General features: G+C 37.4%; 1 protein-coding gene across 2 annotated transcripts in view; it reads left to right on the top strand.

The window, feature by feature from the left end:
- MMP16 (matrix metallopeptidase 16) overlaps positions 1–25,750 on the top strand; it is a 379,172-nt gene that overhangs the window by 214,628 nt on the left and 138,794 nt on the right. For both annotated transcript variants that reach the window (XM_069600663.1, XM_069600664.1), the window contains exon 4: positions 6,074–6,378. In XM_069600663.1, the coding sequence (XP_069456764.1) occupies positions 6,074–6,378 (305 nt within the window). The remainder of the gene's footprint in view (positions 1–6,073; positions 6,379–25,750) is intronic.

The raw sequence follows: 25,750 nt of genomic DNA on the forward strand, positions 1-25,750 counted from the left end.
ACACTGGTCAGAATGGCCATCATCAAGAATTCTATAAACAACACAAGCTGGAGAGGATGTGGAGGAACGGCCCCTCTCTTCTGCTTTTGGTGGGAATGTAAATTAGTACAGCCACTGTGGAGGATAGTATCAATTCTATTCAGTCACTCAGTCGTGTCTGACTCTCAGTGACCCCATGGACTGCAGCACACCAAGCTTCCATGTCCATCACCAACTCCTGGAGTTTACTCAAACTCATATCCATAGAGTCGGTGATGCCATCCAACCATCTCATCCTCTGTCGTCCCCATCTCTTCCCACCTTAAATCTTTCCCAGCATCAGTGTTTTTTCCAATGAGTCAGCTCTTTGCATCAGGCCAAAGTATTGGAGTTTCAGCTTTAGCACCAGTCCCTCCAGTGAATATTCAGGACTAACTTCCCTTAGGATGGACTGGTTGGATCTCCTGGCAGTCCAAGGAACTCTCAAGAATCTTCTCCAGCACCACAGTTCAAAAGCATCAACTCCTCCACACTCAGCTTTCTTTATAGTCCAATTCTCACATCCACACATGACTACTGGAAAAACCATAGCTTTGACTAGGCAAACCTTTGGTGGCAAAGTAATGTCTCTGCTTTTAATATGCTTTCTAGACTGGTCATAGCTTTTCTTCCAAGGAGCAAGAATCTTTTAATTTCATGGCTGCAGTCACCATCTGCAGTGATTTGGGAACTCAAAAAAATAAAGTCTGTCACTGTTTCCATTGTTTCCCCATCTACTTGCCATGAAGTGATGGGACTGGATGCCCTGATCTTAGTTTTCTGAATGTTGAGTTTTAAGCCAACATTTTCACTCTCTTCTTTCACTTTCATCAAGAGGCTCTTTAGTTCTTCTTCACTTTCTGCCATAGGGATGGTGTCATCTGCATGTCTGAGGTTACTGATGTTTCTCCTGGCAATCTTGATTCCAGCTTGTGCTTCATCCACCCCAGCATTTCTCATGATGTACTCTGCATAGAAGTTAAATAAGTAGGGTGACAATATACAGCCTTGATGTACTCCTTTCCCAATTTGGAACCAGTCCATTGTTCCATGTCCAGTTCTAACTGTTGCTTCTTGACATGCATACAGATTTCTCAGGAGGCAGGTAAGACAGTCTGATAGTCCCATCTCTTGAAGAATTTTCCGCAATTCGTTGTGATCTACAAAGTCAAAGGCTTTGGCTTAGTCAATAAAGCAGAAGTATGTGTTTTCTGGAACTCTCTTGCTTTTTTGATGATCCAGTGGATGTTGGCAATTTGATCTCTGGTTCCTCTGCCTTTTCTAAATCCAGCTTGAACATCTGGAAGTTCACAGTTCATGCACTGTTGAATCCTGGCTTGAAGAATTTTGAGCATTACTTTGCTAGTGTGTGAGATGAGTGCAATTGTGCAGTAGTTTGAGCATTCTTTGGCATTGCCTTTCTTTGGGATTGAAATGAAAATTGACCTTTTCTGGTCCTGTAGCCACTGCTGAGTTTTCCAAATTTGCTGGCATTCTGAGTGTAGCACTTTCACAGCATCATCCTTCAGGATTTGAAATAGCTCAACTGGAATTCCATCACCTCCACTAGCTTTGTTTGTAGTGGTGCTTTCTAAGTCCCACTTGATTTTGCATTCCAGGATGTCTGGCTCTAGGTTAGTGATCACACCATCATGATTATCTGGGTCATGAAGATCTTTTTTGTATAGTTCTTCTGTGTATTTTCGCCACCTCTTCTTAATATCTTCTGCTTCTGTTAGGTCCATACCATTTCTGTACTTTATTGTGCCCATCTTTGCATGAAATTGTTCCCTTGGTATCTCAAATTTTCTTGACGATACCTCTAGTCTTTCCCATTCTATTGTTTTCTGCTATTTCTTTTCATTGATGACTGAGGAAGGCTTCCTTATCTCTCTTTGCTCATCTTGGAACTCCACATTCAGATGGGTGTACCTTTCCTTTTCTCCTTTGCCTTTAGCTTCTCTTCTTTTCACAGCTATTTGTAAGGCCTCCTCAGATAACCATTTTGCCTTTTTGCATTTCTTTTTCTTGGGGATGGTCTTGATCCCTGTCTCCTGTATAATGTCATGAACCTCTGTCCATAGTTCTTCAGGCACTCTGTCTATCAGATCTAAAACCTTGAATCTGTTTGTCACTTCCACTGTATAATCTTAAGGGATTTGATTTAGGTCATATCTGAATGGTCTAGCAGTTTCCCCTCCTTTCTTCAATTTAGGTCTGAATTTGCTCAGCATCACTCATTATCAGAGAAATGAATATCAAAACCACAATGAGGTACCATTTCACACCAGTCAGAATGGCTGCGATCCAAAAGTCTACAAGCAATTAATGCTGGAGAGGATGTGGAGAAAAGGGAACCCTCTTACACTGTTGGTGGGAATGCAAACTAGTACAGCCACTATGGAGAACAGTGTGGAGATTCCTTAAAAAACTGGAAATAGAACTTCCTTATGACCCAGCAATCCCACTGCTGGGCATACACACCGAGGAAACCAGAACTGAAAGAGACACATGTACCCCAATGTTCATCGCAGCACTGTTTATAATAGCCAGGACATGGAAGCAACCTAGATGCCCATCAGCAGATGATTGGATAAAAAAGCTGAGGTACATATACACAATGGAGTATTACTCAGCCATTAAAAAGAATACATTTGAATCAGTTCTAATGAGGTGGATGAAACTGGAGCCAATTATACAGAGTGAAGTAAGCCAGAAAGAAAAACACCAATACAGTATACTAATGCATATATATGGAATTTGGAAAGATGGTAACGATAACCCTGTATGCGAGACAGCAAAAGAGACACAGATGTATAGAACAGGCTTTTGGACTCTGTGGGAGAGGGAGAGGGTGGGATGATTTGGGAGAATGGCACTGAAACATGTATCATATCATATATGAAATGAATCGCCAGTCCAGGTTCGATGCATGATACTGGATGCTTGGGGCTGGTGCAATGAGAGGACCCAGAGGGATGGTACGGGGAGGGAGGAGGGAGGGGGGTTCAGGACAGGGAACAGGTGTATACCTATGGCAGATTCAGACTGATATATGACAAAACCAATACAATATTGTAAAGTAATTAATCTCCACTTAAAATAAATAAATTTATATTGAAGAAAAAGTTCCTTAAAAAAATAAAAAAGAGTTCATGATATGAACCACAGTCAGCTTCCAGCCTTGTTTTTGCTGACTGTATAGAACTTCTAAATCTTTGGCTGCAGAGAATGTAATCAATCTGATTTCGGTGTTGACCATCTGGTGATGTCCATGTGTAGAGTCTTCTCTTGTGTTCTTGGAAGAGGGTGTTTGCTATGACCTGTGCATTCTCTTGGCAACATTCTATTAGCTTTTCCCCTGCTTCATTTTGTACTTCAAAGCCAAATTTGCCTGTTATTCCAAGTATCTCTTGAATTCCAACTTCTGCATCCCAGTCCCTTATACTGAACAGGACATCTTTTTTGGGTGTTAGTTCTAGAAGGAATTGTAGGTCTTCAAAGACCCATTCAGCTTCAGCTTCTTCAGCATTACTGGTTGGGGCATAGACTTGGATTACCGTGATATTGAATGGTTTGCTTTGGAAACAAATAGAGATCATTCTGTCATTTTTGAGATTGCATCCAAGTACTGAATTTCAAACTCTTTTGTTGACTGTGATGGCTATTCCATTTCTTCTAATGGATTCTTGCCCACAGTAGTAGATATAATGGTCTTCTGAGTTAAATTCACCCATTCCAGTCCATTTTAGTTCACTGATTCCTAAAATGTTGATGTTCACTCTTATCATTTCCTGTTTGACTACTTCCAATTTACCTTGATTCACAGACCTAACGTTTAAGGTTCCTATACAATATTGTTCTTTACAGCATCAGAATTTAGCATCAGAAGATAATATGGAGGTTCCTTAAAAAAGTAAAAATAGAACTAACATGTGACCCAGCAATCCCATTCCTAGGAATATACCCTGAGAAAAACCATAATTCAAAAAGATATATGCACCCCAGTACTCATTGTAACACTATTTACAATAGTCAAAACATGGAAGCAACCTCAGTTCTATCAACAGAGAAATGTATAAAGACGAAGGGGTACATATATACAATGGAATATTACTTAGCCATAAAAAGAACAAAAGAATGTCATTTGCAGGAAAATGGATGGACCTAAACTTTGTCATACGAGTGAAGTAAGTCAGAGAAAGACAAATATCATATGATATTGCTTATGTATGAAATCTATTAAAAAAATAAAAGGTAAAAATGGATTTATTTATAATACAGAAGTACAATCATAGGTGTAAAAAACTAACATGGTTCCTAGGGATTAAATGAGGGAGGGTAAATTGGGAGATAAGGATTGAGATATACTTACTATTATATATACAATAGATAACTAATAACTTACTGTATATCACAGTGAACTCTTTTCAATACTCTCTATCTGGCTATATGGGAAAAGATTCTAAGAAAGCTTATATATATGTATCTGTATAACTGATTCACATTCCTGTTCACTTGAAACTAATACAACATTGTAAACCAAATATACTGCAATAAAAATAAATAATTTCACTTGATTTGCCTCCTTATTTTCCTTGTATATAATAGATGATATTTATCATCAAATAGTCATTATAAGTCTGGTCTATAATATGGATTAGAAAATAGTGTAAACCTTGTTTTAGTTGTGTAGTCTACATTAGAATTTAATATAATTGCTTCTTGAGTCAAGATATTTGGGTTAAAAACTAGCTCTACCATTCTGAGTTTTCTCTAAATTCATCTCAGATCCTTTGTTTCTATGACAGGTGTGAAATACTCACCTGGCTCACAGTAAATGCTCAATTAAGTGGTTTTTTGTAAATGGTTAATTTTCTGCCTAATGTTTGTAATTATCTTGACATAGTTACAGATAGTTGAAATACAATCTGCATATTATTTTACCACCACAAATTATATCCTGAGTATTTTTCCATACAGCTAAATAGTTGAAAATAGCAAAGTCATTTTTGCTATTTAAAATTTCAGATCCTGTATATGTTATAGCTGTAAAAGAGACATCATAATTTTTATATAATTTAGCCTCCATGCAATAATAAAATAATAATATTAACCTGAATATTATACTGTCCTATGCATTAAGATATCCTCTTAGTGAAACTCATGGATTCATCAGTATAAAATTATTGGTTGAAATGGTCTGAAACTTATTTACAACCCGTGTGAAATTTGCTCTTTAATTTTTGCAAAGATATATGAACTTACACTACCACAATATAAAATACTAAAATATATACATATATATTTGTTTATGTTCTATTTAGAAAATAGTAAAATAAGTGATAAAAGATAAATATCTGATTAGAGCTAAATAGAAAAAAAATTTATAATTTTTCCCATATGTTATTAGCCTCAAGAAAAATAAGGTAATAGTGTCCAAGTTACTTCTTTAAATAAATTCATATAACTGTTAAATATTTGTATTAAAGAGCTATTCACTCACATGGCTTTGACTGTGAATAATTAAATATATAACAGAACAGTCGACATCAGAAACTAGTTAACTGACCTTTTATTTAAAAACAGAAATAACTTTGTGTTCACTGTTCATAATATGAGCATAAAGACATTGTTTGGAAGTAATGTGTGTACACAATAGCATGCCCGTAAAAGAAATTATAACTGTACAGAAATTGAATTTTTTATTTCAGCTTAAAACTGCTGTACCTGTTTGATCATTTAGCAAAGCCGCTTTTCTATTATTGTTCAGGAGACAAAGTGATGATTGATATAACTACCCCAGTGTTAACCATTCTGCAGATCTCTTATAGCCTTGGTAGATGAATACTATACTGCTGAGAATTTAATGACCCAGCATAGTGAAATCTAGCTATAGAGAGAAAGAATTAGTTTCTTCCCTACTTACTAAGAGATATTTTCTAATTTTTTTTCTCAGCTGAAGTGATGAAAATTTCTAAAAAGTCAATGTGTAATAGGTCAAATTATATATAATAACATCATACTGATTATCCTTTTTTTTTCTAAATTTCAGTATAAAGAACGTAACTCCAAAAGTGGGAGACCCTGAAACCCGTAAAGCTATTCGTCGTGCCTTTGACGTGTGGCAGAATGTCACTCCTCTGACATTTGAGGAAGTTCCCTACAGTGAATTAGAAAATGGCAAACGTGATGTGGATATAACCATCATTTTTGCATCTGGCTTTCATGGAGACAGTTCTCCTTTTGATGGAGAGGGAGGGTTTTTGGCACATGCCTATTTCCCTGGACCAGGAATTGGGGGAGATACTCATTTTGACTCAGATGAGCCATGGACACTAGGAAATCCTAATCATGATGGTAAGTGCATAGTTTTATTATTTTATTTTATTTTTTTAGAATGCCCAAGTAATTTTCTAATTTATAAACTTAAGCTCAACAAATAATTTGTTTTTAAAATCACCAAACAATATGAGGCCTTTTATAGCATTTTACAACAAGAATATGTATGAGTCATTACACAATAGTAATTTTTCATGTGGCTTTGATTAAAGATTAAACCTTTATAGTGTACTGTATAAATACTCTGAATTTTGTTTTCTATAAAAAGTCATTTAGAAGATTCTATAATATTCAAGTCATGAGACATGCATTAAGCAAATTCTACTGTTTTTTAACACTTAATTCCAGTGTTTCCACTTGAAACTTAACCTTGTTTGACATTAGTGGTGTAGCTTCCACCATATCTTTTCTGTGTGTGGGGGGGTGATTTGGGGTGGTTTCCATTATCACCTTTCTAATCTGTAAAATTTGTTTGCTTCTTTTTAGTCTCTTATTCTTTCCTTGGTCTCCCAATCCAATACAATTACATAAGTTATTGTTTTTGTATGAGATCTTTAGTTTTATAGAAACCAGATTCTTACAAACTCCATTGCAACACATCTATCAGTTTTCTAATCCTTGCAATTATTCTGATATGCAAAAATAATGAAAAAATAAAAAAGCTCAGCTAGTTCAGCTACAACTCAAAAAACTCCCCAAGAGGTTTTCTTCAAAACAGACTTTTTACTTTGCATGCACCACTCCCTTGATTCATGCTAAGCCACCAGCAGTTTTCTCTACCATTGATTTTGCACCATGATTATTTGACCACAAGAAGCATTTATTTATTTCGTGAAACTACTACTATCTTCTATAATAGGGTTCCATGGAACACATTTGGAAAAAGTCGTGTTAAATACCCCATTAATCCTTTCCTACGTCTAGATCTATGAAAAAAATTATAGTTGCAGAAATCTCTCTGACATATATTTAGGGGGTGGGGACATTCTTACTAATTTTCGTTAGACTTCAATGTTCTTTCTTATAATCTGCAAACCAATTTTAACTTAGGTCTCTAGTACCTAACACAGTGCCTGCAACAATAATATAGAAACAAGAGTGTTAAAAATGTTTGTTTCTTTATACTTTATCATTTTAAAAGAGGATTTGAAGTATTTTACCAAAACAATATAACAAGTTGTTATGAGGCTTTTAAAAATCTGATCAAATAAAAAAGTATTAGCATAAAAAAGAATATATTTTTCATGAATGTATTTTAATAATTACATAAAGAAATTCTCTTTATTAGGATAAAAATATATGTTGAAAAATTCTCATTCATTGAATATTAATGTCTTTATTATTATATAATTAATGTCAATGAAATTCTTTGGGCAGAAAAAAAAAGCTCAACAGCTAAAAATATGGCTACTTAATACAGGAAGCATGTGTTTCTTTCTAGGAAACAATTCATACTTCAAATTGTGTTTTAAAAATATTCACAGAATTACAAATTCTAGATTTATAAGATTCATAAATCATCATCTCCATAATCCTTATAATCAAGACAAACATTTTTCTTTTTCACCACAATAAAATGTTTAAAATTCAAGTATGTATTGTTTAATGACAACTAATCCATTTGTAAAACTGTAAATCCCTCCTTGATGCGCTAAGCCCAGGCATCAAGTTAAGATTTGTTAGTTCATTAGAAGATTTAGCTAGCTGGATTAGTGTAATATCTTTGCATTTTTAGATCAGGCAGGGTTCAAATACATTATTAATAGAATGAACTAGATTGGGTTAAAGTTAAAATAACATTAAATTTCCAAGAAAGAAAATATAATAAATAACATCCTCTTTTCCAAAAGGAAATGCAAAGCCTAATATTAAATAAGATGATCTCTTGCATTATTGTAATAGGTGTATCTTCTATAATATAAAATTATGATTTCACTTTTAAGAACTGGTTTGAAGAATAATGGCAGTTATGCTGGGAGAATTCACTATAGTGCAATGAAAAGCCAGATACTTTGGAGTCAAACAGATGTATATTCCTGGCTAACTGATGATTAGCTCAGGAAACTGCTAACATACTCTACACTTGATTTCATTCTTTATCTTGCATTGCAGTGCTGAAAATATTGTAAGGAGCAGTGCTTTATATTCAGGCATGTTTAACTTATTCTATACCTGAGCATATAATAATAAAATATTTACAACATAGTAGTTGGCCCATAGTGGTTTGATACATAATTCATTTAAAATAAAATGTTTATTTTTATTAATATCACACAGGCATTCTAATGAAGTAGTTCACAGTTCCTCAAGGCAATTGCTTAAATGGTTTTAAATAGTGGAAAAATATTTTCATCCTAACTAATCAAGAAAAGTAGCACTTATAATGGTAGAGTTTTGCTGACACAGGAAAAACTGCATTTGCTTCCAGGGAAAAGATATTCTTCTAAACTTCTGAAAAGAGAAAATTTTATTTTATTCCAATAATGAGTCTAGTTGTTAAAAACATTTTACGTCTATATCTTTGAAGCTGCATTGACTTTAGGGCCTCATAAATTTAATGTTAAAAAATCTGTATAAGGAAATGATGCCTATTAAATGGTCTATATTTTCTCTTAAAATATTAAAATCGTCAAGAAAGACTCACATATCCTTCAAATGTATCTTCTATTAGCTGAACTTTTCCAGACATGAACCAGTACTTTTTAAAACTGTTTGTCTTTTTTTTTTTTTTAAGGTATAGGGGCATTTCAAGTGACATAGGAAATGAGAATTTTCCCACTGAGTTGAGTATGATTGGTATTATGAATGCTTATGTGGTTTGTGTGATTGAAGACTTTCTAGGAATATATATATGGGAAAGAATTAAAACATAGGAAATAGGAGTTGGACGTGTACAATCAAGTCTGCCAACTTTTAACTCAGTCTATATATCTTGGAAAGTTCTTAGATGGGAATACCAGACCATCGTACCCATCTCCTGAGAAACCTGTATGTGGGTCAAGAAGCAACAGTTAGAACCCTGTTTGGAACAACTGATTGGTTTAAGATGGAGAAAGGAGTACCACAGGGCTGTCTGCTGCCACCTGTATGTTTAACCTATACGCTGAGCACATCATGAGACGTGCCGGGCGGGATGAGTTACAAGCTGGAATCAAGACAGGCGGGAGAAATAACAACCTCAGACATATGGATGATACCACTCTAATGGCAGAAAGCAAAGAGGAGCTAAAGGGCGTCTGGATGAGGGTGAGGGAGGAGAGTGAAAAAGCTGGCTTTAAACTAAAGGTTAAATAAAAAAGAAAGTAAGATCATGGCATCTGGCCCCATTGCTGCCTGACACATAGAAGGGAAAAGTGGAAGTGGTAACCGATTTCCTCTTCTTGAGCTCCAAAATCACTGCAGGTGGCGACTGCAGCCATGAAATCAGAAGACGGTTGCTTCTTGGCAGGAAAACAATGACAAACCTAGACAGTGTGCTGAAAAGCAGAGACATCACACTGACAGCAAAGGTCTATATAATCGAAGCCATGGTCTTCCCAGTGGTCACATACGGTCGTGAGAGCTCGACTGTAAAGAAGGCAAAACACCAGAGAATTGGTGTCTTTGAAATGTGGTGCTGGAGAAGGCCCCTGGAAGTCTCTTGGACTGCAAGAAGAAGATCAAAGTAGTTAATCTTTAGGGAGATAAACCTTGAATATTCACTGGAAGAACTGATGCTGAAGCTGAAGGTCCAGTATTTTGGTCATCTGATGCAAACTGTTAACTCATAGGAAAAGTCCCTGATGCTGGGAAAGATGGAGGGCAAAAGGAGAAGAGGACATCAGAGGATGAAATGGCAGGACAGCATCACTGATGCAAATCAGATCAGATCAGTCGCCCAGTCGTGTCCGACTATTTGAGACCCCATGAATCCCAGCACGCCAGGCCTCCTGTCCATCACCATCTCCCGGAGTTCATTCAGACTCACGTCCATCGAGTTGTGATGCCATCCAGTCATCTCATCCTCTGTCATCCCCTTTTCCTCCTGCCCCCAATCCCTCCCAGCATCAGAGTCTTTTCCAATGAGTCAACACTTTGCATGAGGTGGTCAAAGTACTGGAGTTTCAGCTTTAGCATCATTCCTTCCAAAGAACACCCAGTACTGATCTCCTTTAGAATGGACTGGTTGTATCTCTTTGCAGTCCTAGGGACTCTCAGGAGTCTTACCCAACACCACAGTTCAAAAGCATCAATCCTTCGGCACTCAGCTTTCTTCACAGTCCAACTCTCACATCCGTACATGACCACTGGAAAAACCACAGCCTTGACTAAACGGAACTTTGTTGGCAAAGTAATGTCTCTGCTTTTGAATATGCTATCTAGGTTGGTCATAACTTTCCTTCCAAGGAGTAAGCGTCTTTTAATTTCATGGCTGCAGTCACCATCTGCAGTGATTTGGGAGCCCCGCAAAATAAAGTCTGACACTGTTTCCACTGTTTCCCCATCTATTTCCCATGAAGTGATGGGACTAGAGGCCATGATCTTAGTTTTCTGAATGTTGAGCTTTAAGCCAACTTTTTTACTCTTCTCTTTCACTCTCATCAAGGGGCTTTTTAGTTCCTCTTCACTTTCTGCCATAAGGGTGGTGTCATCTGCATATCTAAGGTTATTGATATTTCTACCGGTAATGTTGATTCCAGCTTGTGCTTCTTCTAGCCCAGCGTTTCTCATGATGTACTCTGCATAGAAGTTAAATAAGCAGGGTGACAATATACAGCCTTGACGTATTCCTTTTCCTACTGGGAACCAGTCTGTTATTCCATGTCCAGGTCTAACTGTTGCTTCCTGACCTGCATACAGGTTTCTCAAGAGGCACGTCAGGTGGTCTGGTATTCTGATTTCTTGAAGAATTTTCCACAGTTTATTGTGATCCACACAGTCAATGGCTTTGGCACAGTCAATAAAGCAGAAATAGATGTTTTTCTGGAACTCTCTTGCTTTTTCGATGATCCAGCGGATGTTGGCAATTTGATCTCTGGTTCCTCTGCCTTTTCTAAAACTAGCTTGAACATCTGGACATTCATGGTTCACGTATTGCTGAAGCCTGGCTTGGAGAATTGTGAGCATTACTTTACTAGCGTGTGAGATGAGTGCAATTGTGCAGTAGTTTGAGCATTCTTTGGCATTGCCTTTCTTTGGGATTGGAATGAAAACTGACCTTTACAGTCCTGTGGCCACTGCTGAGTTTTCCAAATTTGCTGGCATATTGAGTGCGGCACTTTCACAGCATCATCTTTCAGGATTTGAAACAGCTCAACTGGAATTCCATCACCTCTACTAGCTTTGTTCGTAGTGATGCTTCCTAAGGCCCACCTGACTTCACATTCCAGGATGTCTAGCTCTAGGTGAGTGATCATACCATCATGATTATCTTGGTCGTGAAGATCTTTTTTATACAGTTCTTCTGTGTGTTCTTGCCACCTCTTCCTAATATCTTCTGCTTCTGTTAGGTCCATACCATTTCTGTCCTTTATCGAGCCCATCTTTGCTTCAAATGTTCCCTTGGTATCTCTAATTTTCTTGAAGAGATCTAGTCTTTCTGATTGAACAATAGCAACATGTATTAATACATTTGATTGCCTCTTCACTTATGCCATAGAAGTATAATAATTTTGTCCATGTGCATATCATTAAAAACCCAAACAAAACAATTGTTTAATATTTAGTGTTTCATTTGGATTAAAATATTGATGTTTCTTTACTGGTCCAATAAGTATATTTTTCCTACTGAGTGAGCTTAAAGAAAATGATTCTGCAGAATAAGTGTTCAGAATTGTAGGCGATTAAGGGAGAAGTTAACTGTTCCAGATATAACACCATAAAGATTTACTGCTTAGTTGAAATTCACACTTTTAACCAGCAACAGCAGGGTGGCTAGGGCAATGTCCTGTGAAGTATTGATCATTTATCAAAGGAAAAACCTCCCGCTTTGTTGTGGTACTGATGAATGTGCGGAGAATAAATGCATCCGTACATTCTAGCTTCTTTCTGTAAGACTGGCTTTTGGAATCACAAATATACAGGCTCAATTCTGACATCTTCATTAATAATTTTGTTTGTTTGTTTCTTTAGTCTTCCTGTGTCCCCTGGCTTACCTACCTGAAAATTTTCTTTTCTCTCCTATTCAGAGCTCTTTTAGCACCTAGAAAACAGAGAAACTTGAAAGTTTAGCAAAAATGCAAATGAAAGAGCCTCTTGATAAGGACCACGCTCATTCTCCATAGCATATTGCTCAGTTAATGAAGGCAATTTGAATTCTGTCTCTAAAGAGATAAACAGTGGCTTAGGCTGGGGCTGCCAGTATTCCCTAATTCATTACTATCCACTTTCCTATCAATTTACTTATAGTCATGATACTATTTGAAAACTCAATCCAATACTCATTAAGTGAATTATGCAATAATTACATTAAAATACATAAAGGCATATACCCCCACACTCACCTTTAGTAACTATAATGCCTTTTCCCCACACTGAAGGCCTTTTTTTTTTTTTAATGGAGTGGATAAGCAAAATATCTGCATAGTAATTCTAAATAGAAAAGCATTACTGTGATATGGTTTTTGAAGAGTATGCATTGGCTGAACGTAGGGTGGGAAATTTAACTCTAACAAAATGTTTAAATTCATTTTGGTCATCATTATCATATGGTTTCCTTGGCTACAGTAAAAAATTTAAGTGGTAAAATCAATGTAAACATGAACTTACCATAGAGAATAGTAGTTAACCACAGTCATGGGAGTCCAAACTGATAATCTCCAAACAGAAATTTTATATATTAAAATAATGTATAGAACTATGACTGAGAAATATATAGATGCATAGCTTATTTTACCATCAGTCCTACTAGCTATTCTATTAGCAAAAAGAATGCCTTGCATTGGCTGTGTTTATTAGTATAAAGGTGACTTTGTAAAGTCAGAAGGTAATCAGGACGTGCTCAGAGCTGTTGGGCTAGTCTATCTAAAAACTAAGGAGAGAGAGATGATGATAAATAGTTCATCTGAGACATAAAAATCCTTAAATATATTGCATCATTCAGTTCCGTTCAGTCACTCAGTTGTGTCTGACTCTTTGTGACCCCGTGAATCGCAGCACGCCAGGCTTCCCTGTCCATCATCAACTCCTGGAGTTCACTCAAACTCATGTCCATTGAGTCGGTGGTGCCATCCAACCATCTCATCCTCTCTCGTCCCCTTCTCCTCTTGCCCTCAATCTTTCCCAGCATCAGAGACTTTTCAAATGAGTTAGGTCTTCATATCAAGTGGCAAAAGTATTGGAGTTTCAGCTTCAGCATCAGTCCTTCCAATGAACACCCAGGACTGATCTCCTTTAGGATGAACTGGTTGGATCTTCTTGCAGTCCAAGGGACTCTCAAGAGTCTTATTCCACACCACAGTTCAAAAGCATCAGTTCTTCAGAGCTCAGCCTTCTTTATAGTCCAACTCTCACATCCATACACGACTACTAGAAAAACCAAAGCCTTGACTAGACAGACTTTTGTTGACAAAGTAATGTCTCTGCTTTTTAATATACTGTCTAGATTTGTCATGACTTTCCTTCCCAGGAGTAAGCGTCTTTTAATTTCATGGCTGCAGTCACCATCTCCAGTGATGTTGGATTATGATTGTTATTTTTATGTGTTAAATTGCTTGGGCTAAGGGATGCCCAGAGAGCTGGTAAAATATTATTTCTGGATGTGTTTGTGGGTTATTTCTGGAAGAGATTCGCATTTGATTCAGTAGACTGAGTAAAGATCTTCCTTCACCCATGTAGGCAGGCATGATCCAGTCCACTGAGGGGCAGTGTAAAACAGAAGAGAAAAAGTGAATTCTGTCTCCTTTCTTGGTCTAAAATACATAAAAAGTACTTCTTTTTCCTGATTTTATACTTCAGAATTCCTGGTTCTTGAGCATTTGGACTCAAACAGAATTATACCCTCAGGTTCCCTGGTTCTTCAGTATACAGAGAGTAGATAATCAGACTTCTTAGTCTCAATAACCTCATGAACTGCTGTAATATAGCCATGTGTATCCTGTCGACTGTGTTTCTCTGAAGAATACTGACCAATATCATCCTTAAATATAATCCTTAAATGTGGAATGCTCAAATTCTATATCTGATCCCAAAAATTATTTGAATGGGCCAAGTTTAAGATGCTTGAGTCAAGAGACATGCCTGATGCAAGCCAGAGAAATTTAACCTTCTATAAGAGAGATTTTGTCATTGGTGTGCAAATACAGGCTTACCAAGAGGTAAACCTAGGCCTCAGCCACTTGTTTGCCACCTCCCCAACTTTTATGCTCATTTTGCAGCTGTATACACGAGACTACATAACATGTTCAGATGCCCTCGGGTTTCTGACTTTGATATTTGAGAACAGGAAGGGATAGTTGCCAGACCGATTTACTGAGAGACCTAAAAGTGCTATAGTCTGTGGGAATATTGCCTAGATCAATCTGTCTTGCATTTTTGAAGACACAGAAAAGACTCAAGGTAACTGGGCAGTCAGGGAATTTGTTGTTGTTCAGTCTCTAAGGCGACTCCCACTCTTTGCGAATCCATGGACTGCAGGATGCCAGGCTCCTCTGTCATTCACTCTCTCCCAGCATTTGTGCAAATGCATGTCTACTGAGTCAGTGATACTATCCACACACCTCATCCTCTGCCCCGCCTCTTTTGCCTTCAGCCTTTCCCAGCAATACTGATGTTTTCCCCAGCAGTCTTGATTCCAGCTTGTGATTCATCCAGCCTGGCATTTCACATGATGTACTCTGCATATAAGTTAAATAAGCAGGGTGACGATATGCAGCCTTGTGGTACTCCTTTCCCAATCTGGAACCAGCCAGTTGTTCTGTGTCCATTTCTGTTGCTTCTTGACTGCTTGCACGTATCTCAGTAGACAGGTGAGGAGGTCTGGTATTCCCATCACATTAACAGTTCTCCACAGTTTGTTGTGATCCACACAGTCAAAGGCTTTAGCAAAGTCAGTGAAGCAGAAGTAGATTTATTTTTTTTCTGAAATTTTCTTGCTTAATTATGATCCAGTGAATGTTGGCAATTTGATCTCTGTTTCCTCTGCCTCCTCAAAACCCAGCTTGTACATCTGGAAGTTCTTGGTTCACATAAAGCTAAAGCCTATTCTTTGGAACTCTGCATTCAAATGGGTATATCTTTCCTTTACTCTTTGCTTTTCACTTCTCTTGTTTTCACAGCTATTTGTAAGGCCTCCTCAGATAACCATTTTGCTTTTTTGCATTTCTTTTTCTTGGTGATGGTCTTGATCCCTGTCTCCTGTACAATGTCATGAACCTCTGTCCATAGTTCATCAGGCACTGTTTATGAAATATATTCCCTTAAATCTATTTGTCACTTCCACTGTATAATCCTTAGGGATTTGATTTAGGTCATCCCTGAATGGTCTAGTGGTTTTCCCTACTTTCTTCAATTTAAGTCTGAATTTGGCAATAAGGAGTTCATGATCTGAGCCACAGTCAGCTCCTGGTCTTGTTTTTGCTGACTGTATAGAACTTCTCCATCTTTGGCTGCAAAGAATGTAATCAATCTGATTTTGGTGTTGACCATCTGGTGATGCCCATGTGTAGTGTCTTCTCTTGTGTTGTTGGAAGAGGGTGTTTGGTAGGACCAGTGCATTCTCTTGGCAAAACTCTATTAGCCTTTGCCCTGCTTTGTTCTGTACTCCAAGGCCAAATCTGCCTGTTACTCCAGGTGTTTCTTGACTTCCTACATTTGCAGTCCAGTCCCCTGTGATGAAAAGGACATCTGTACCAGTACACATGCACAAGAATGGCTTCATAACAGGATCATACATAACAGCAAAAACAGGACTTGGAAATATGTTTGTCAAAAGAAGAAATATATAACTGTTATTTATTTATTTTTAAAATGGACAATCAAGTGGCAGGGAAGTACAGTTACTACTGCTATAGCTAACAATATAGATGATTCTTGACACAACAATGAGTAAAAAGAGTAAACTGCAGAAGTCTAGATGCAATATGATATCATTTGCTCTAAGATTCAAAAAGAAGCAAAACAAGATGCAGGCATATAAATATGCTTTTCAAAGCAAAGGGAAGATGTCACAATTTTAAGCATAGTGATTAACTCTAAAGGAAGAAGAATGAAATATGAACTATATATTCTGTTCAGTTCAGTTTAGTTGCTCAGTCGTGTCCAACTCTGCGACCCCATGAATCGCAGCACGCCAGGCCTCCCTGTCCATCACTCAGACTCACGTCCATCGAGTCAGTGATGCCATCCAGCCATCTCATCCTCTGTCATCCCCTTCTCCTCCTGCCCCCAATCCCTCCCAGCATCAGAGTCTTTTCCAATGAGTCAACTCTTTGCATGAGGTGGCCAAAGTATATAATTAGATATAAAGGAGTCAGAAATAATTTATTTTGTAGTTGGGATAATGGATTTTCAGGTTTATGTTACTATGCTGTGCTTCATAATTTACATGTGTTAAGGATACTGTTTTACTTGCGTCAACTATTGCATAGTCAGAATTACCTAATCAAATATGCTACTTGCATTGAATAGAATTTTTCATGCAAAAGAAAAAAAGTGTTTGAATTGAGAGATAATTAAATTTTGACAGAGAAATTGGAAGAAGGAAATACTGAGACAAAGAAACTATATGGAAAAAATCACAGAATGTAAAATAATTTGGACATGTCTGTCTAGAACACAGTTTCTCAACCTCAGCACTATTGACATTTTGAGCCAGATAATTTGGGGGGTCAAGAAAGAGTTTCCTACACATTAATTGCATCATCCCTGCCCTCTATCCGTAGATGCTAGTAGCAAGTTCAATTATAAACGACCAAAAATATCTACCAGTCTTATCTGTCTCCAGTCTTTCCCAACTGTCCACTAGGGGAAGGTGGGGGCAAAATCACCTTCAGTTGAGACCACTGGTCTAGAAAAGGAGAGAATTAAATGTAGCTAGTCAGGAAAAGTTAAGTTACTAAGTTCGGTTTTAAGTTGTTAAAATTATTTAGTGACAAGTTGATGAAGCTGAGTTCCACTGTGGCCCATTAGGGCTTCCAAAGTGGCAGTGGTGGTAAAGAACCCACCTCCCAGTGCAGGAGACCCAAGAGACGCGGGTTCAATCCCTGGGTTGGAAAGCTCCCCTGGAGGAGGACTTGGCAACTTGCTCCAGTATTCTTGCCTGGAGAATCTAATGGAGACAGGAGCCTGGTGGTTTACAGTCCATAGGGCCTCAAAGAGTTCAGTATGACTGAAGCGACTTATCAGGCAGAATTCACCAAGTGAGTTTTAACAACAGAATAAAGTGAGCACACCTATGCTTTAGACCATTTTATTCAGGTTGCAGGATTCAAGGAGGAAAATATGAAGACTTGAGTCTGAATCTGTTAATGGTGAATTTTCTACTGAAACTGGTGCATGACTTCTGTTCAATATTATCTCCTATACCATCATTTAATACAAAATACATACTAGAAAATTACAAAGTATTAAAAATAGAATAGTGTTTGAAAGCACTCTAAAGAAAGTAGTGGATTTTTTAAATGAGGTTTTTGTACAAAATAAAACATATAAGCGTATGTTTTATTTATGCTTTCTCAACTGTAAGATTTGACTTATTCAAATGGGAACAGTTTGACTTATTCAAATGGTGACTACACCCTACCCAAGAGCAAGAGGCTTTGATTACTTCTCTATCGCAATTCTAGTTTAAATTTATCAAACTCACTCCTTACAGGTATTTTTAAAAATTCTGATCAGTCTCAAATTATGTCTTGGATATATATAGTTCTAAATTTGTTCATGCACAAAAGTAAATATTTGTTTCTGATTATACACCAAGGTATTCAATTTCAGAGCTGTAAGAGTTGTCTAAGTAATATGTTACTATTATATAAAGATTTGCAAAATCACAACTTATTTCCTATTTACTTAAACTTATTTTTCAGTATATAAATGGAATTTCACTCTAAGCTTATCCAATATTATATTAATCTGTAGCATATACAAAGTATTCAATTTAAATTCTCCTTTCTCTGATTGTATCTTACCTTTGTGAACCACATTTTGCATGTTTTTTATTTCATATTGTAAGTTTTCTAAATGTGCAAGTATATGTAAGTATATATACGGATATGTGCATACTACATTCAGGTTTCCTTAAAGAAAACCTGATACTTTGATAAAACTTTCCTTTCATTTGCCATGTTAACCTTTTTTTTTTTTATAGCCACTTCATACTTTTGATTATTAAAAGATGCATATTGATAAAAAATAAAATCAAGGAAATTGATATGCATTTGGTTGTAGTAGATTTGCTCATTCTAGAAAAGTGCCAAAGGAAATACTAACAATAAAATGTATCTATGATATATTAAAAATATTTTATGATTTTGTATTAAATCAGCAATGAAAAACTCTGGCGTAAAATAAAGTATTTTTACCTAATGAAGCTTCTCATTTACAGCCTTTTTTTGCAGCAGTGATTTAATCAAAAATTTAGATGAGTGGTATTAACATTTTTTGCCTTTTCATTCCGTTCATGGGGTTCTCAAGGAGAAGGCAATGGCACCCCACTCCAGTACTCTTGCCTGGAAAATCCCATGGACGGAAGAGCCTGGCAGGCTGCAGTCCATGGGGTCGCTAGGGGTCGGACACGACTGAGCGACTTCACTTTCACTTTTCACTTTCATGCATTGGAGAAGGCAATGGCACCGCACTCCAGTACTCTTGCCTGGAGAATCCCAGGGACAGGGGAGCCTGGTGAGCTGCCATCTATGGGGTCGCACAGAGTCGGACATGACTGAAGCCATGCAGCAGCAGCAGCAGCAGCAGCATGGGGTTCTCAAGGTACAAATGCTGAAATGGTTTGCCATTCCCTTCTATAACGGTCCATGTTTTGTCAGAACTCTCCACCATGACCCATCCATCTCGGGTGGCCCTACAAGTCATGGCTCATAGTTTCATTGAGTTAGATGAGGCTGTGATCCATGTGATCAGTTTGGTTAGTTTTTCCTGTGATTTCCCTTGTACTGCAAGGAGATCTAATCCGTCAACCCTAAGGGAAATCCACCCTGAATATTCATTGGAAGGACTGATGCTGAAGCTGAAGCTCCAATACTTCGGCCACCTGATGTGAACAGTGGACTCATTAGCAAAGACCCTGATGCTGGGAAAGATTGAAGGCAGAAGGAGATGACAGAGGATGAGATGGTTGGATGGCATCACCGACGCAATGGACATGAGTTTGAGCAAGCTCTGAGAGATGGTGAAGGACAGGGAAGCCTGGCGTGTTGCAGCCCATGGAATTGCAAAGAGTAGGACATGACTGAGTGACTGAACAACAAATTAATGTGTTTTGCCTAATAGAAACACACAGGAGAAATGTTCATTTTTGTTTTGTGGTTTATTTCTCACCAAGGAGATACAGAAAATAATAAATTAGCTGCACCTTCAAATTTACCTTAAACTTTCAACCTCATTCCCCTTGGCCTTAGCAGATAATCATGAATCTTAAATTGAAGTCCGTTTATGTAATTATGGGCTTCCCTCGATGACTCCGTGGGTAAGGAATCCACCTGCAATGCAGTAGACATGGGTTCAGTCCCTGGGTTGGGAAGATCCCCTGGAGAAGGAAATGGCAACCCACTCCAGTATTCTTGCCTGGAACATCCCATGAACAGAGGATCCTGGAAATTTACAGTCCATGGGGTCGCAAAGATTCAGACACAAATGAGCACAACCCCATGCGGAGGCATACTTGACTTTGTCTATCCTCTGCATGCGCCCTGGTGGCTTAGCTGGTAAAGAATCTGCATGGAATGTGGGAGACTTGGGTTCGATCCCTGAGTTAGGAAGATCCCCTGGAGAAGGGAAAGGCTACTCTCTCCAGTATTCTGACCTGAATCCTCTTCATAAGACCATGCACTCATGACTGAAAGACTATGTAATTATACTCACAGATCTTTTCTGCCTTACCTTATTCATTGTTTGCTCATGAATTCTTGTCTTGGGGGAAAAATGGATGTATTTTATGCCCATCACTCCTTGTATCATGAAGTTCTACTTAACTCTCAAGACCCTGTCTGTATCTAATCAGCCTACCAAACTTGTCCTAATCATTACCTATTTTATTAGTAAGTTGTGGTCTACAAATATATATAGTACATTTACTTTAGTATCTTAAGAGCATAATGAATTATTACATAATAAATGAAACCAAACTAGAGATGAGGTATCTAATAACAAGCATTTCCAGACAGAATAGATCATATTTTTTTATCTTCTCAATAAATATAAAATAATCATTTTAGTCAAGTGATAAAAAGACTTGAAGTAGAATACTTCACATTTCAGCCTGAGGTTAGCTGGTCCAAGTCACTGGGACAAAGTAAAGGAATCATTAAGGAAGCATTAAGGAACAGTTCTTATTACCTAGGTTTGTTATCAACTGATATAATTTAAGTCAAACTAACCTGACTCACCCTCATTTATTTTCAACCTTAACTATATTCTTTCCCAAATGTTATCTCTTTCATTCCCAAATGTTATTTCTTCAGTTCAAGTTGGAAGGGCTGGTGCAATGAGAGGTGGAAATAAATCATTATCATCACCCCGCTTCCCTTAAATTGAGTGTTCTGTCCATCTCTATCAGGACCTTGGGAGTTTATATGTATTATTATGTTATTTTTCAAAACTGAAGAACCATGTAACACTCCTGCCAGCAGTATAGAAGGATGTACAACTCACTGACCATGAGGATAACAATAAATATGATACAATGGTGAAGAGAATGATAATAAAATAATGCTATATGCTGGACTTTATGCACTGTTAGATGCCATAGATTAATTTTCAGTTTGCACTCATTTCACATGCTAACAAAGTAATGTTCAAAATTCTGTAAGCAAGGCTTCAACAGTACATGAACTGTGAACTTCCAGATGTTCCAGCTGGATTTAGAAAAAGCAGAGGACCCAGATATCAAATTGCCAATATCTGTTGAATCATAGAAAAAGCAAGAGAATTCCAGAAAAACATTTACTTCTGCTTCATTGACTATGCTAAAGCCTTTGACTGTGTGGATCACAACAAACTGTGGAAAATTCTTCAAGAGATGGGAATAGCAGACGACTTTATCTGCCTCCTGAGAAACCTGTATACAGGTCAAGAAACAACAGTTAGAACCAGACAGGAGGGACAAGGGACTGGTTTCAAATTGGGAAAGGCGTATGTCAAGGCTGTATATTGTCACCCTGCTTATTTAACTTATATATCACGTGAAATGCCGGGCTGGATGAAGCACAAGCTGGAATCAGGATAGCCAGAAGAGATATCAGTACCCTCAGGTATGCATATTACACCACCCTTATGGCAGAAAGTGAAGAGGAACTAAAGAGCCTCTTGATGAAAGTAAAAGAGGAGAGTGAAAAAGCTGGCAAAATACAACATTCACAAAACTAAGATCATGGCATCTGGTCCCATCACTTCATGACAAATAGATGGGGAAACAGTGAGAGGCTTCATTTTGGGGGGTTCCAAAATCACTGCAGGTGGTGATTGCAGCCCTGAAATTAAAAGACACTTTCTCCTTGGAAGAAAAGTTATGACCAAAGTAGACAGCGTGTTAAAAATCAGAGACGTTGCTTTACTGACAAAGATCTGTATATTCAAAGCTATGGTTTTTCCAGTAGTCATTTATGGATGTCAGAGTTGGCCCGTAAAGAAAGCTGAGCACCAAAGAATTGATGTTTTTGAATTGTGGTGTTGGAGAAGACTCTTGATAGTCCCTTGGACTACAAGGATCAGTCCTGAATATTCATTGGAAGGACAGATGTTGAAGCTGAAGCTCCAATACTTCGGCCACCTGATGTGAACAGTGGACTCATTAGAAAAGACCCTGATGCTGGGAAAGATTGAAGGTGGGAGGAGAAGGGGATGACAGAGGATGAGATGGTTGATGGCATCACCGTCTCAATGGACATGAGTTTGAGCAAGCTCCGGGAGATGGTGAAGGACAGGGAAGCCTGGCATTCTGCAGTCCCTGGGGTGGCAAGGAGTTGGACATGACTGAGTGACTGACCAACACCAGCAATCCCTGAGACTGTATCATGTATAGTCTGTTATTATGCCAAAATTACAGATGAAGAAAGTGAAATGCAAAGTGTTAAATACTGATCCCCAAATCACAGTTTGTGAGTGGGGATGATGGTCATCTTCCCATATAGGATAGCTGAACCACAGAAAGTTTCGACCAGCCAAAGCTATAAACCTGAGTTTGACATGTGTAACACCTAATTTCTCATCTTTACGAGTTTGAGTAGGTAAAGGTTAATTTCACCCATTTACAATTTTTGTTAATGACATATATTTTTGACTAAGTGGCATATATTTTTATATATGTTATTCATCTGTATATGTTTTGGGAATGTTCATTAGCTATTTCTCACCTTTGTTTTCATTGGACCATTCTACTGAATTATTTGATTAATTTGTAAAAGGCCTTTAAATAATAAGGATGTTGGCTATTTACCTGATTTTCTTTCACTCAGTCACTTTCAGGAAGTGGGAGAGTGCAAAAAGACCTTCTTTCATGAGGAAAAATTAGGATGTCCCTCTATTCAGCTTACCGATGGGGAGTATCTTTCCTTTACTTGGGTAAAAGAATGATATGCGTAGGTTATTTCCCCAGTGTTATGTTACATTTTTTTTTCTGCTCCATCCAAATATTTTATTGATAAGTTAGAGAAGGCCAGTGTTACTATTTGATCTCAATATTTGAACTTTGATGATTTTTCAAATGATAAATTCTTTTGTCTTTTCATTGTTTAAAAATTTCCACTGTAATAATATGCAAAAACATTTCTTAATTTCTTCAACCATAGAATATGGTTTAACAGACAGTACTTTATCCATTTTCTTTTTTATTTTTTGATGTGAAATAATTGGTTTTCTGAGTTCTTGTAGGCAGCAGTTCTTTCTAATCAAAATGTTATGAAATTTACACAGTAAGATTATTAAGACTTTTGAAAAATATATAAAAATATTTTTAGGAACTTAGTTATATATTCAGTATCTTACAGAAAATTAATTCTGTAGAATTGTATTCATAGAAACAGTGGAAACCAGATTAATTTTATCTTTCAAGTTTTCATAATTGAATAAATTACAATTTGAGTTTAACTAAAGCACATGCTGATGTCGTAGTGCTTTTAAGTTCCTTGACACTTATGCCTTGGAAACATGGAGTTTAATTTCTCTCCCAATGAATATGGGCCCTTTAGTGAGTCACTTCTAATGAATAAAATGTGAAAAAAGCAATGCAGTGTGACTAAGTGTTCTGAGACTAGGTTCTAAAAAGCATATAGCTTCTGCTTAGAGCTAGTGAGATATCTTCTTCTCTCTCTCTTCATTCCCTCATTCTTTCTCAATATATTTGCCTCTATAATCCGGTTACCATGTTTTGCACAAACCCAGGCCATGTGGAGTGATCCAGGTGGAGAAGGAACTCCACCCATAACCAACACCAATTTGCAAGTTAGGAGAGTGTGCCACTTCAGAAGTGGACCCTCCATTCCCAGTCAAGTTTTCAGAAGAATGCAGATCCATCCTGTATCTAATTGCGGCCTCACGAGAGACATCAAGACACAACTTGGAGCCAAGCTTCTTGCTAATTTCTGGCCCACAAAATCCATAAGTGAAGTCCCTCAGTTGTGTCTGACTCTTTGAGACCCCATGGACTGTACCCTGCCAGGCCCCTCTGTCCATGGGATTTTCCAGGCAAGAGTACTGGAATGGGTTGCCATTTCCTTCTGCAGGGGATCTTCCTGATCCAGGGATCGAACCCAGGTCTCCCGCACTACAGGCCAACTTTTTATCATCTGAGCCACAGAATCTGTGAGAGGCAGTAAATGGTTATTGTTATTTAAATACATTTTTTTTTGCAGGGAGATCCATTATGTTGCATAAAATAACTGAAACAACTGTGTACAAAGGCAAAGAAAGATATTTAGAAAATACCTAGAAAATTCAAGGCAAAGAAATATAGCAATATTTTGTAGATAATAAATACATGAAACATAAGGGAATTTATCTGTATGTATATATACATATACACACACGCACACACACACACACACACACACACATATTTAGAACTAATTGAAATATGGCCAGTTTTCTAATAGCTTTAGTCTTACTTCCAGTCATTAACTGATGAGTGGCTTCCCTGATAGCTCAGTTGGTAAAGAATTCACCTGCAGTACAGCAGACCCCGGTTTGATTCCTGGGTTGGGAAGATCCCCTGGAGAAGGAATAGTCTACCCACTCCAGTATTTTTAGGCTTCCCTTGTGGCTCAGCTGGTAAAGAATCTGCCTGCAATGCAGGAGACCTGGGTTCAATCCCTGGGTTGGGAAGGGAGCGGCTACCCACTCCAGTATTCTAGCCTGGAGAATTCAGGACTATGCAGTCCATGGGGTCACAAAGAGTTGGACATGACTGAGTGACTTTCACTATATAAAAAATGGAATGTGATTAACTTTGATTCTTCTGCTTGAATCAAAAATTAAAGAATAGAGTAGAGAACTGGCCATATTCCCTGCATTTCCTATATTTTTTGAAGGAAAGTAAATAAATATGTAGACAAAGAATAGAACAGATGCCTAAATACACAAATATACATTTTTTTTGTTTCTAAAATTTTATTAGAGTCTTAAAGTTTTTGTAATACAACTCATGAAATGTACAAAATGTCAGAATCTGAACAATAAGTAAATAATTTATTAATTGTGTCAAAATAGCCTAGAGTTAATTTAGGGAAAACATGTCTAAAAAGTGATGCTTAGAAGTTAAATTATCAGAAATATTTTAAATGTCTTTTTTTCTCACTGGCAAAATCGAAAGAGTGGTTCAGGGTCCCTTGAAAATGTATGGTTTTGGTAAAGGCTAAAATATAAGGCTATGATGGTAGATTTTAGTAGGCCAGTGTTGTCACTGAGTTTAAAAGACAAGATAAAACTCTGTGTGTGTGTGTGTGTGTGTGTGTGTGTGTGTGTGTGTCTGTGTCTGTGTTTAAAGATATCAGAGTGCTGTCATGAGATCTAAGACTTAAGAAGAAAAGATTCTGGTGAAACAAGAACCAAAAACAGAAAGGGGAACCTATATATTAGGTAATATTGAAGCATTTTGAAAATTCTGAAACTCTGGATAGACAGTTGCTGTTGGGATGCAGAGAAATTATGAGAAATTTTATGAGTCTTCTAGAGATAGACAAAACTTTGGAATTTGAGGATATGAAAGTGAAAGTGAAAGTCACTCAGTCGTGTCCAACTCTTTGCG

This window comes from Ovis canadensis, chromosome 9 (genome assembly GCF_042477335.2).
Source record: "Ovis canadensis isolate MfBH-ARS-UI-01 breed Bighorn chromosome 9, ARS-UI_OviCan_v2, whole genome shotgun sequence".
NCBI classification, from domain to species: domain Eukaryota; kingdom Metazoa; phylum Chordata; class Mammalia; order Artiodactyla; family Bovidae; genus Ovis; species Ovis canadensis.